The 14,163-nt window shown below is 44.4% G+C and overlaps 1 protein-coding gene across 6 annotated transcripts in view; it reads right to left on the bottom strand.

Annotated features, from left to right (window-relative positions):
- LOC146829749 (class I histocompatibility antigen, Gogo-B*0103 alpha chain-like) overlaps positions 1-14,163 on the bottom strand; it is a 579,784-nt gene that overhangs the window by 78,190 nt on the left and 487,431 nt on the right. For 4 of the 6 annotated variants that reach the window (XR_014962294.1, XR_014962293.1, XM_085608475.1 and 1 more), the window contains one exon: positions 11,899-13,590. The exons of the other annotated variants lie outside the window; for them this stretch is intronic. Coding sequence is in view for 2 of the 4 variants with exons in the window: in XM_085608475.1 (XP_085464601.1) it covers positions 13,532-13,590 (59 nt within the window). In the remaining 2 variants the exon portion in view is untranslated. Of the gene's footprint in view, positions 1-11,898; positions 13,591-14,163 lie in introns of those variants that run through there. 6 annotated transcript variants of the gene reach the window in all.

Raw genomic sequence — 14,163 nt, 5'->3', positions numbered from 1 at the left:
GAAGCTTTGGTGTGGTACTACTGAGAGTTCCAGGAGTTTTGTGAACCATGGTTGCTGGGCCCACGTTGGAGCAACTAGGATCATTTTGAGAGACTGCTGTTTCAGACTGGGTCCTACTAATGGAATGAGTGGGAGTGGCGAAAAAGCGCACGCAAATCTGCCTGACCAATTCATCCATATCGCATTGCCTTTGGACAATGGGTGTGGATAGCTGGCGGCAAAGGTTGGGCATTTTGCATTTGCGTGTGTTGTGAGCAGATCTATATCTGGGTGGCCCCACATCTGAAAAAATGGATAAAGAACTTGAGGGTGAAGTTCCCATTTGTGTATCTGCTGTGTCTGACGACTGAGCAGATCCGCAATCTGATTGTGTACGCCTGGAAGATGTTCTGCTACAAGGTTCATCCTTTGTGGGATGGCCCATCGCCATATGTTCTGCGCTAGTTGAGAAAGCTGTAGAGAATGTGTCCCCCCTTGTTTTTATACATAATACATTGCTGTCATATTGTCCGTACGGACAAGGACACTTTTGTTGATAAGATGTGTCTGGAAGGATTTTAATGCCAGAAATATTGCTAGCAATTCGAGGTGATTGATGTGGAGCACTTTTTGTTGAGGGGTCCACCTGCCCTGAATTGTATGATTTAAGAGATGGGCTCCCCAGCCGGTGAGAGATGCGTCTGCTATAGAAACAAGTCCTGTGCACACGTGTGAGGGTAAAAACCAAAATGTAAAGAACTTTACTTGCAGAAATTATGAAGGTCGACATCAGGAGTATCTTAATGGGGATTTATATATCAAAAAGAATCCAAAGGGATCCTAATAAAACCTACCTAAGATTATGTACTCAACAATTATTGGAGTCATATGCTAGAAAAAAACACTTGTTTATTCTAGAGTCCCCTCACTCACCTAGGGTTTCCCCAGGGTGACATGCTTCATCATAGGGGTCTTCCCAGGCATCTACTGTCTGGGGCGTGCTACAACTTAGCGAAATACGCAGGAGCACTTTTTATTTTAAACTATGTGTAGTGCTGTGCTGGGGTGGAGTGAAAAAAGTGAAGTAAACCAGTAAAAATTACCTGGATAGTGAGCCCTAATTTTATTCTGCTCCTATCCGATAAATGTATAATAAAATGGGGCTAGTAATAGAGAACAGTAACCATTATGTGAAGCTGTCCCTATTTACTTGGTCGACATGTTTCGTGGTTACCCCAACCACTTCATCAGGACCACACAAGGACCAGCCTTGCGTGTACCACTCCGTGCCTTTAAAAACTCTGTTAGATGTAAACTTAAGCAAACACACTTGGTTTACTAAATACATACGATACCCATGTTACAAGAATTTCTTAGATGTATAGGGTCGATGTTTCTGTATAAAGATAAAATGACACATAAAAATTAGTTACACACCCTAGTCCACAAGATAATGTGGACAGGGGACCATAATCAATTCATACTCATTTCAAGTGTCATAAATCTTAGAAAATAAGGTGCATATTTATAAGTGCTCAAGTGAATATAGTGAAACACATAGACAATTACACATATAGACATACCACAGAATTGCGGTAGGTTGCGTAAATATAACCTACTATTTTGGAGGTGTAATTCTACTCCATGGCGTTGCTGGGGCTGGGAGACTCTAGAAATCTAGATCAGGATATGAGATAATGTGAGTTTTGCACAAGGGTTTTTTTTATATAAAACCAAATGAGGGAGACTGAATCCTAAAGATTTGTCATGACGAGCTGCTTCCTCTATCCGAACTTACTTGTCTCGATAGGACCATCCGCCGTGAAATGTAGTAGCTCCCAGGAACACCGCATATTGTTTGTTCACTGCCGGTGCTCCTTTTTAAATGTTACTACAGGCGGGAAAAGGGAACGATTCACAGGTGTGCGCCCGAGTGGTTTTGGGCGCCATCTTTGAGTGGTGAATTAGTTCCTTATTCTTTCAAGATAGAATAAAGCTTCGATTCTATCATTTAAATAAAGTCCAAGCGTGAATTTTTTAATAGACAATATTAGTAGTATTTGATTTTGAATTTAGCGTAAGTTCGTAGTCATGAACATTAGTAATAGATGTTATCCGGGAGTATGAACAAGTTCGAGGGACATTCGTTCCGTGATAACTTTATGGGCATACACTGTTACGAAGGATGGAACGCCTTTTATTATAATTGAAAAAACCATACTCTAATGTCGATTCTAAAAAACGATCTTTTCTCAACTTTTTGGGCGCCATCTTGGAGTGGTGTTTTTATCCCGATAGTAATACAGGTATGAGAAAGGGATTGATGAAATAGTTCATGAAAAAAGGCATTATTACCAGGGATGAGGTTCTAAAACCGTCAGGAAGCTATAGACATTTTGGATGACATGATATAAACATCCCATAGTCATGTTATTTTGAAAAACTTTATTGTAAGGAAAATTATCTTATATCCAAATTCCATCTTTATTATGTAAAGGGCTTTTGTCATACTGGTTACTATATACTCACTCTACCTAAGATGGTGTATATTATTGAGGTTGGTGATTTTGGATCAGGCATGGTTTTTGGCTTAAGGTCTTTAAAGAAAATTATTTCTCAAGCATTCCTATTACAAATGTTATTCAACAGGTGATCTTTCCTCAGCGGTTTAATGTGTTCCACGGAATATTGTCATTGAGGCCCTGGGTATCTGTATGTAATTTATAGACCCATCGTTGTTCTTTTATGTGAAGTCGATGTTCAAGATTGTCACCGGGTCTAATTTTCTTAAGGATGATCCAATTCATATCATTAGGAGAATGTTTCTTTTCTAAGAAATGATTAGTCATTCTTGTACTTGCTCTCAGACATCGGATAGGACTACGATGCTCACTAATTCTTGTTGTGGTTTTTCTTGTGGTCATTCCCACATAGTGGAGATTGCATGGGCAAGTGAACAGATACACTGTTCCGGTGGTTTGACAGTTCGTGAAGGTTCTGAGGTCCCAAGTGGTCCCTGTATTGAAAGTGAATCTTGTTGTTTTCTTAGTTAAATGGCAGACACTTCAATTACCACATGGGTGGTGGCCTTCAGGGAGATTACTTATCTGCTGACTGACCTGTTGGGTCAGTGGACGTGTATGTACCAGAATATCCTTTAGGTTTTGGCTCCTTCTATGTGAGAACATTGGTAACGGTATGTTGAGACCGCTACTGTTGAGAGTAGACCAGTGTTTCTTGATCACTTTTGTCACTTGATCAGACATTATGTTGTACGTTGTTATACAGATGGGACGTTTAGGTTGTTCTGATATTTCATTTTCATAGGTTTCCAACAGTGCTTCTCTGTTATTGTTGCCTGCTCTTTTTTGTGCTTGTCTTATTACAGATCTTGGATATTTTCTTTGTTTTAGCTTCAATGCTAAATCTTTGGCTTGTTCAACATAATCGGATTTCACCGAACAGTTCCTTCTTAACCTCAGGAATTGTCCATAAGGTAAATTAGCTTTTAGATTTCTCGGGTGAAAACTGTCATATCTTAGGAGGCAGTGCTTTGCAGTAGGTTTAAAATGGGTAGTTGTCCGCAAACCTTCACTGGAAACATGTATAGTGAGGTCAAGGAATATTAATTCTGATCTACTCATGGTATGCGTAAATTTTAAAAAACTGTCTTGTTCATTGAGCCACATCAGGAAATCCCGTACTTCGTTTTCATTTCCTTTCCAGATCATAAGTACATCATCGATGTATCTCCACCAACCTTGTATCTTGCTTCGATGAGGATTAGCGTCATTTAGGATTTTGTTGGTTTCCAGATGGTAAACATATAGGCCAGCCACAATTGGAGCAAAAGTGCTTCCCATACTGGTACCGTGTTGTTGCTTGAACATGATATGTTCAAATCTGAAAAAATTCTCTTGTAAAGCCAATTTACAACAATCCAGTACAAAATGTTGTGGTGTCTTATATGGCCAGTCACTCTGGTATAGAGTATCTTCCAGTATATTCATAGTGTCATTGTGCGGCAGACTCGTATATAAACTTTCCACGTCTAGGGAAACAAGAATGTTTGTGATGGGATCAACAAAATCCTAAATGACGCTAATCCTCATCGAAGCAAGATATAATTGTTGAGTACATAATCTTAGGTAGGTTTTATTAGGATCCCTTTGGATTCTTTTTGATAAACGTATTGCAACTGGAGGAAAAACCTACCTTCCTATCCTCCAACTCCCTTTTCTTTAATTTGATTTATATATCAATCCAGATCAATACAGAAACAAAAGACCAGCTGACACGTGTTTCGTCACAACGTGGTACAATTGTGATTCTTCAGGGCTGTATTATGGCAAAATCATGGATATCGCAGTACCGGTGATAATTCCGTCCCGGTCGCGATGCTGGTTACTCGAAAAAAAGAGAACAGGAAAGATAGGGTGGTCCTTCCCGGTGTCTCATTAATTAAGGAGACATGTACGAGCGGACGTGTGGGTCCGAGTCAAACGGAGATCTCTGCTCCCGAGTCCGGCGTGTGAAGTATGCGTCTCGATTTCCAGCCACTACCCTTGGAAAGGTTTTGTGTAGTCCACCACTGCAGAGAGCGATGTGTGCGGCTATCCACCAGATCTGAAAGTTGACCTTGAGCCTGGTTCCGCTGACGTGCTAAGCATTCTTGGAGAGGACGCATCTGAAGCCTTGCATGAGGCACAATGAAAATGCAGGAGGCCATCATCCCTATTAGCTGCATAAATTCCCAAGCTGGTAGTGAATGTTGGGGTTGAAATCTTGTTATGAGGTTTTGTATACTGGCTATCCTGGCTGGATTGGGGTATGCCAGGGCTTTGGAAGTGTCTATTGTGGCTCCTAGATACTGATGTTTGGGGGACGGCTGGAGATGTGATTTGGTGAGGTTTATTGTGAATCCCAAGGTGTGAAGCAGGTGAATAGTTCTGTAAGTGTGGTGAACGCACTGATTGTATGACTTGATTTTACTAGCCAGTCGTCCAGGTATGGGAACACATGAATTTGTTGTCTTCGCAAGTGGGTGGCTACTACCTCCAGACATTTAGTGAAGACTCTGGGTGCTGTGGTCACGCCGAATGGGAGTACCTTTAATTGATAGTGTTGACCGTCCACTACAAACCTTAAATATTTCCTGTGAGCAGGGTGCATAGGAATTTGGAAGTAGGCAGCTTTGAGGTCTAGAGTGGCAAGGAAGTTGCCTTGTTGGAGTAGTGGGAGGAGCTGTTGAAGAGTGGTCATATGGAAATGATCTGACTATATATAGAGGTTGAGTGGTCTGAGGTCCAGTATTGGTCTGAGAGTACCGTCTTTCTATGGGATGAGAAAGTAAAGGGAGTAAAACCCCGAGCCTTGATACTGGAGGGGAACTGGTTCTATTGCATGCTTTTGAAGAAGTGATAGAACTGCTTGTTTGAGAAGCTTTAGATGTTCCTTGGACATTGGACGTTGTCTGGGTGGTATAGTAGGGGGAGTTGCGGTAAGTTCCAGGCAGTAACCATACAACTTGTCTGTAGTGATGGAGTTCCAGACAGGTAGGAACTGTGATAGTCTTCCTCAGAGTGGAATGGTCTGGAGGGAGCGGAGGGGAGTCATTGCTTGGTAGTAGGGGAGGTTCGGTTGTTGTTACCGCGACCTCTTCCTTTGTTATTATTTCCTCTGTAGACCCCTCTAAAATATCCCCTGTTGGGGGATGTTTGTGTAGGAGTCTTGTAGAAGGAAGTAGAGTCTGTGACAATGTTTTTGGATCCGCCCCTATAGAAGGAGCGACGAAAGGAGCCTCGTGTGGGCTGAAACGGTAATGCTCTCATGGATTTTGCAGTGTTCGTGTCTTTTTTCATTTTTTCTCGAGTTGTGTCCACAGCTGGGACAAACAGGTGTTCTTGATCGAACGGCTGATTTAAAACAGTTGTTTGCACTTCCTGTTTAAACCCGGAAATGCGTAACCATGCATGTCTGCGGAGTAAGACACTGGTGTTAATGGATCTAGATGCAGTATCTGTTGTATCGAGGGCACATTTGATGGATGCGTTTGTGTTAAACCTGTGACCATTGGCGTGGGTCTCCCTTCCATCTTTCGCTTTTGTCTCCTCTGTGTTTGCTGGTGTTAGATGCTCTGGGCGCTGTGCCACTGCCATTCAGTGCCACAGCGCAAATGCTCCCTATTGTAAATTGACTGTATGAATTGGTATAATCCTAATTGACCCAAGGAACATGATAGGAAAGTCGAATTTAGTATGCCTGAGCCCAAATATTAAAGTGCATCTTTTAGTGACGATTATTTTTATATTCTGTGTTTAAAACTACCACTTATGGGAAGTAGGTATTTTCTTGTCTAAGCCTTCCCCTGTGCTTTGCTGGTATGTGTATTGGCTGTCTGGTTTTGGAGGGTCACTGCACGCTGAGACCGACCTGGATTGAATAGAGAGATCTGCAGTTGGAGTATGGGGAGGGGTGACCCTTTGATCTGAGTAGGGCTGTGCCTGGCAAGGTGAATGATAGCTCCACCTCCCACTGTGCGTCTGATGGCAGACCCCCTCTCCCTGAAAGGCAGGATGCCGCCTCGTAAATAGAGTGGTCCAGGACGACACCAAACTGGTTCTTGCTGGGTTCAGTGATTTGTGACTTTTTGAGAACAAAGACTTTCGGGGTATAAAGATCTGTGCTGAAACCCCTACACAGTGTGTTACTTAGGGATGTCAAGACAAACCTGTGTCCGTGTAACTAGAGGGAAAGGACTTTGAAACTTTCATCCATCTTGTTGAAGCTACTACCCAAGGGCCTGATTTGAGCTTGCCTCCTGCTGAAGTCTCAGGGACATTAGACTTCACCCATCAGCCGTCCGGATCCTATTTGAGGGGGGATTCTACTTGCAGGTGAGGCGTCCGTCGAGAATTCCAGAGCCTCTGGGTCTACTGCGGGGAACACGGGCTGAAAGTCATGGCATCGTTATTGTGGGCCGCCGCAGCTGAGAAGCTGTTGCCGCTGAGAGCCCGCAGTTGCCTGTGTTACCAAAGTCACCGTTAGCGCTATTGTGGGCCGCTGCAGCTAAGGAACTGTTGCCGCTGAGTGCCCGCATTTGCCGTCCTACGAGAATCATCGTAATCGCTATTGTGGGCCACTGCAGCAGAGGAGCTGTGCCGCGGAGTGCCCACATTTGCCGTCCTATGAGAATCATTGCTATCACTATTGCGGGCCGCTGCAGCTGAGGAGCTGTGCCGCTGAGTGCACGCCCTAGTCACCACTTTGAGGTTCTTGTTATCACCTGCGTGTGTTGCTGGGTGCCCACCTTTAAGCCCCGTCCCAGGATTATCGTGAGTGCACGCAGCAGATCGCTACAGCTAGAAGCTGTGGCCGCTACGAGTCCGCCTGTCATCACCGTGGCTTCCTTGTGAGGCTGCGTGCCGTGCCCCTTTAAATTCCAGGTACATCACCGGGTCGCATGGACCCCGACCTCTAACTAAGTTTGTTCCACACGCTTTTTGAGTCCTCTATTGCTTTTGGAGTGACTCTGTAATTATGTGCATTGTGGTTTCTTGGTCGCTTGAGCCTTGTGTTAAACCTATATAAAGATACGTATTTTTCTATAGCTACTTATGTGGTGTCCCTTTTTAGTGTCTTCACTGCGTTATTGTGTATGGTCATAAATGCTTCACACACTGCCTCTGAAATAGGCCTGTCTGCTTGTGCTACGTTACCACAGGGTTGAGCAGGGGTTATCAAAGGGTATAGCCCCCTTACTCTGACTTAGGAAGAAGGATCCCTATTTGGACCTCGGCGCCAGCCGCAGCCAACTATAGATTCCCATTTCTGATAGTTTGTAATTAACTTGCCCTCCTGGACCAGATCTTTGGCCTTGTACTGGTCAGGTAAGCGTTGGATAAGAATTTCAAGCTCATCGTAGTGAGCCCTGTCACATCGGGCAAGTAGTGCTTGCGAGTTAGCTATCCTCCAGTGAATGGCTGCTTGGGAGGCAACTTGTTCACCTGATGCATCCAGCAATTTCGATTTCTTGTCTGGGGGTGGTGCATCACCAGAGGTTTGGGAATTTGCACGTTTTCTTGCATTGGGCACTACTAAAGAATCTAAGGGAAGTTGCCCTTTGATGTATACTGGATCTTTAGGGGCAGACTTATATTTTTTATCAATCAGGGATTGAGAATTCTGGTTCTGACAGGGTCTTTAAATATGTCTGGTACATTTTTAATGACACCCTTGAGCATTGGCAATGTCTGTATTGGTTTTTGTGATTGGGCAAAAGTGTCCATTAGGAAGTCTTCTTCCATGGGGTCGGAATGTAGTTCCACGCCATGATATTGCGCAACTCTATTAATGTACTGACTAGATCCTATACTATCGTCTGGGGGGGATGGCTTAGATGGGTATGGGTCTGGATCAGGAAGGTCTGGAGGATCTGTGGGATCATTGTAATCGTCCCATGTATCCTGTGGTGCGGTAGTGTTGTCATCATCAGGGTTGTCTAAGGGATCCTTACTGTCTCCACCCCCATCCCCTAAATCATCCTCATCCTGTGGTGGTAAGGGTGAGCATGGAGAAAATCTAGGAGAGGGTATAGGAGAGTTGATAGGACACAAAGGTTTAGTAGGAAGGATAGGAGAAGAGGGTCATTTGGGTGAGGTTGCAAAGTCTCTCTTCTTTACAGGTACCTCAGGTGTGGGTGAGGTATCAGAAGTCCTCTTCTTTGTGCGAAGACTGACGATATGGCCTGTTTTAGGGTCCACATGTAATGTTTTTTGTTTTGGATCGATAGGATCTGGCCGAAACAGTTCTTCCTGGTTGTCTTCTTTCGGTGCCGATTTTTTTGGTTCCGAGTGTGGCTTTGATTTGGTCTCTATAGCTGTAGGAGGAGCTTTGTGCTCCTTTGGCTTCGAAGTCAGAGCAGAGTCAGAACTTTTCTTCGGATCCGACGATTTTTGGTGCTTTTCCGGTTCCGAGGCCTTATGGTGTTTCGGTGCCGAAAGGTTCGGCGTTGAGGCCTTTTTGGGCATGATGGAGATGTGTATCCCCGATTTCGGTACCGAAGGTGTTTTCTGAGTACTGATATGCGGCTTGCTCGGTCCCGAGCTGCCGGAAGGCTTTTCTTCAGTTTCTGGTGCCAGGCCCAGAGGCGGGGCTTCTGAACTTTTCTTATGGTCTTGACTAAGGCCTTGAGGCGAAGTTTTGACCGGAGCCTTCTGTTTACTTCTTTTGTACTCACTCGCTGCCCTGGAGTGATGTGGTCATCAGAGTCGACATCGACAGATTCAGAGATGATCTCGAGCTCTTCCGAATCCTCTGCCTGAGGTACTGAGCTCGGAGCGCAACAAGTCACATCCGAACCCGATGGCGGAAAAAAAACAATCTGAGGATGGAGTCGATGCCCATGTGCACTATCGTTCAAGGGAGGAGTCCCCTATCTCGTGACCACAAAGATTTCTTCCAAGACAACAACAAACTGCATACATTTGAGCCCACCACCAGATGGCGATCTATGCACAAGTATGTATTCTGCAGCTCATATGCCTCGAACATACAATTATCCTATTTATTGGGTCTGATTCAAGAGGTTTCCAAGAATGGAAAAACTGTTCCAACTTGTATTGGCCAACCAAATGGAGTCCGTTGTGAAGATGACTCATGGGGGGGGTTTAGTTTTCAACTTGGCGCAATCACCTCTGAAATCCACTTGTCTCCTCATGCCTATTAGCCTCCAACAGCCCTTTCAGCCACTTTCATTCCACGATCCCTCGAAGCCCTGGCATCGATATCTAGCTGAACACCTCCTGCCCCTTTTATTCTAACGATTCCTCAAAGCTCCGGCATCAATATCTAGCTGAACCTCCCCTGTCTCTTTCATTCCAGGACCTAAAGCTCTGGCATCGATATCTAGCTGAACTCCTCCTACCCCTTTCATTCCATGGCCCTTCGAATCCCTGGCATCAATATCTAGCTGAAACCCCCCTGCCCCTTTCATTCCACGATCCCTCGAAGCCCTGGCATCGATATCTAGCTGAACACCTCCTGCCCCTTTCATTCTAACGATTCCTCAAAGCTCCGGCATCAATATCTAGCTGAACCTCCTCTGTCTCTTTCATTCCAGGACCTAAAGCTCTGGCATCGATATCTAGCTGAAATCCCCCTGCCCCTTTTATTCCATGACACCTCAAAGCCCCGGCATCGATATCTAGCTGAACACCTCCTGCCCCTTTCATTCCAACAACTCCTCAAAACCCCGACATCAATATCTAGCTGAACCTCCCCTGTCCCTTTCATTCCATGACCTCTCAAAGCCCCGGCATCGATATCTAGCTGAACACCTCCTGCCCCTTTCATTCCAGTGAATCCTCGAAGCCCTGGCATTGATATCTAGCTAAAAGAGCCCTGCCCCTTTTATTCCACGACACCTCGAAGTCCAGGCATTGATATCTAGCTGAAGGCCTCTTGCCCGTTCATTCCAATGAGCCCTCAAAGCCTGGACATCAATATCTAGCTGAAAACCTCCTGCCCCTTTCATTCCACGACCCCTCGAAGCCCAGCATCAATACCTAGCTGAGCATCTCTTGCCCTTTTCATTCCACGACCCCTCGAAGCCCTGGTATTGATATCGAGCTGAACGCCTCCTGCCCCTCTCATTCCTACGGCCACTCGAAGTCCTGGCATCGATATCTAGCTGAACATCTCCTGCCCCTTTCATTGCAACGACCCCTCGAAGTCCTGGCATCGATATCTAGCTGAACACCTCCTGCCCCTTTCATTCCAACGACCCCTCGAAGTCCTGGCATCGATATCTAGCTGAACACCTCCTGCCCCTTTCATTCCACGACCCCTCAAAGTCCTGGCCTCGATATCTAGCTGAACACCTCCTGCCCCTTTCATTCCACGACCCCTCGAAGTCCTGGCATCGATATCTAGCTGAACACCTCCTGCCCCTTTCTTTCCAATGAATCCTCAAAGCCCTGGCATTGGTATATAGCTACTTCTGTCAAAAGCAAGATCCCTTTGGGCTCTTATTAAACATCCATAAACCCAACCTTCATACATATTACTTTCAAGCATCAACTATTCAGCTCGCCAACACCAAGTCGAAACCAAAACAACAATATAAAAGTATACAGTATTTATTGTTCACGCTCCTAACAGGCCACAATTGTTAAAAACTGTTCATTTAAAAAGCATTAAAAAGATACAATTCAATTATGGCAACTTCAGATATTCGCAATAATTGGAAATATTCCATGAAGATAATAGTCTGGGAGCAAATATCATAAAAACATTACAGATTAGTTAGGTCAAACCGGCAACCCAAGTCCATAGCCGTTATAGTTGAGAGCCAAGGTATCTTCGCACAGATCTTCCACAGAATTGAAGGAAGTAGGAGCGCGTCAGACTCGTTTGGTCCCGGCATCTTCATGCTTAAAAAATTAATAACCTGAATCAACAGCGCTTGAATTACGGAGACGTTTTTATTAAGAATATACCGTCCTGTGTGCCATAGCTCCAGTGGCCTTTGACATCTGGATTCCGAAAAAGGGGGACGCTTGGGCACCTAATTCCCTTCATTTGCGAAGATCTGAGAGAATATACAGCTACTGCAGACTGAGGAGAAGACAGCTTCCCTTGGTTTTATATGGATCAACGCACTACTATTTCGGATTGTGTTGGGAGACACTGAACCATAAAGTACAAGCCTGAAGAAGGTGGTGAACCATATTAGACCACCGAAACGCGTCGCTCTGTTTTGATTGAGCACCCAAGCTTTGCCGGGTTTTGATTAAAACAGTAACACGATCAAGTGATCAACCTGAAAAATCAAGTGTAGCTTTGGCAGTTCCACCTCAGCCGGGCAATGTGTTGATGTTTATAACAGATGGAGGGAAAGAATTGCAAATCACACCAAGATAACAAAACATACAGTGTCTGTATGATCTTTATTTGCCTCAAATACACCCACAGGTAAAGAAGAGTGGATTCATCATAACACTCCCACGTCGATGTTGTCCTGTACTGTTCTCCGATATTTAATATCATCCACTCATGTACGGATCCCAACACTATCCACTCTTTACACGGTTGTATGGCTTTTACACTGTACACTCGGTATATTCATGTAGGCTCCCACATTGACGAGTCTACATGCATATGTACAATCCCACCTTCATCCACTGGGCACACAGAAGTATAGGTCTAACACTATCCATTCTGTACATATAGACACTCACGGTCACGATCCAGACACCCCTTACTCTGCACGCAGCTGTACAATGCTGCGACTATCCATTGTACACAGATGCACAGCTCTAACACTATCCATTCTGTACACAGGGGTATGATTCGGACATTGTACACTCTGCATGTAGGTGTACAATACTGCGACTTTCCATTGTACACAGATGCACAGCTCTAACACTATCCATTCTGTGCACAGAGGTATGATTCAGACATTGTACACTCTGCATGTAGGTGTACAATACTGCGACTTTCCATTGTACACAGATGCACAGCTCTAACGCTATCCATTCTGTGCACAGAGGTATGATTCAGACATTGTACACTCTGCATGTAGGTGTACAATGCTGCGACTATCCATTGTACACAGATGCACAGCTCTAACACTATCCATTCTGTACACAGGGGTATGATTCGGACATTGAACACTCTGCATGTAGGTGTACAATACTGCGACTATCCATTGTACACAGATGCACAGCTCTAACTTTATCCATTCTGTACACAGGGGTATGATTCGGACATTGTACACTCTGCATGTAGGTGTACAATACTGCGACTATCCATTGTACACAGATGCACAGCTCTAACGCTATCCATTCTGTACACAGGGGTATGATTCGGACATTGTACACTCTGCATGTAGGTGTACAATACTGCGTCTTTGCACTACACACAAAGGTACAGCTCTGACACTATCTGCTCTGTACACTGTGGACACTGTACACTCTGCACATAGCTGTATAATCCAGTCTTTGCACTGCACACGGATGTACAGGTGTCACATTATCCACCCTCCAGACATCATAACACTAATAACTTCTTTATCAGTCTCCTCTGCTCAGTGCCCAGCTTCAGTTTATAACTTGTTACTGTGAATGATCAATGACGCGTTGTTCCTCCTTTTTAGAACCAATGTTTAAATTCAGGGCAGAACACTGGAATCCTGAGGCACAAAGGCCATCAGCGTCGATTTGGTACCAGTCAGCTGAAGGACCTTCTACGCACCAGCGTTCGCAATAAATACAAATAAACTGCACTTCCAAATTCAGTTTATATGAGAATGAAAATATATGAGAAATAAAATGTCCTCTGTTCCAAGAATCTTAGAAGTTTTAATTGCAATCTCCCCATCCACCATTTTATATCCAAGGACTTAATTAGTAACAAGAAAACTGAAGCTCCCATGGAAGCTGGAAGGGAGGAGCAAAGGGTAGAACTCTGGAGCACCAACCAGCAGGCTGCTACTTCCTCCCTCTGCCGGGGCTGGAGGCTGCTGGAGACCAGAGACGGATTCCTCTTCTCTTCAGATGTTGTCTCCTTGCTGAAGGGGCAGATTGACGTCTCCCACCTCCGGTCTTGGACCTGTAAACAAATTAGACTCAGGATCAAACATTTCTGGAGAAAGAGCCCCATTCTCAGCCAGGCACAGATTATAAGTAAAAGTGCAGAACAAAAGTGAATATATTGAACATCACAGAAAAACATGGTCTTCGAGTTCTCCTCCGTGTTGATCCCATTGTGGATGCTGTGAGTGACAACCTTTAACAGAGGCATCTTTTCACAGCTGCAGTATCTGAGCAAAAAAACCCAGATCCTTTCCTTCGTGCACAGCAAAACATTCCTGGGGGATTATTTAGTTTTTGTTAAAGATATTTCAGCATGTGATCTTCAAGGGTCAGGAAAATAACAACCTTCTGAAAGTGGCATTTTCAAAATTGCAATCTAAAATTCGACTTTAGCAGTAACGAGGAATTTAAATTACAATCCATTTGAGTACAAACCGGACATCCCTATCTTCTTCCAATCAAAAGTTAACACATGTAATAAGGTATCACAAAGGCAATTTAGGGCCTACCAACAGGGTGACTTATATGCATTAAAAAGGAAGGATTAGGCTTGGCTAAAGGTTTATTTTGCCAGGCCAAGTTGGCCATT

This window comes from Triturus cristatus, chromosome 5_2, assembly GCF_964204655.1.
Source record: "Triturus cristatus chromosome 5_2, aTriCri1.1, whole genome shotgun sequence".
NCBI classification, from domain to species: domain Eukaryota; kingdom Metazoa; phylum Chordata; class Amphibia; order Caudata; family Salamandridae; genus Triturus; species Triturus cristatus.
Note: the sequence above shows the minus strand (reverse complement) of the source record. Positions and strands in the feature narration are given on the sequence as shown.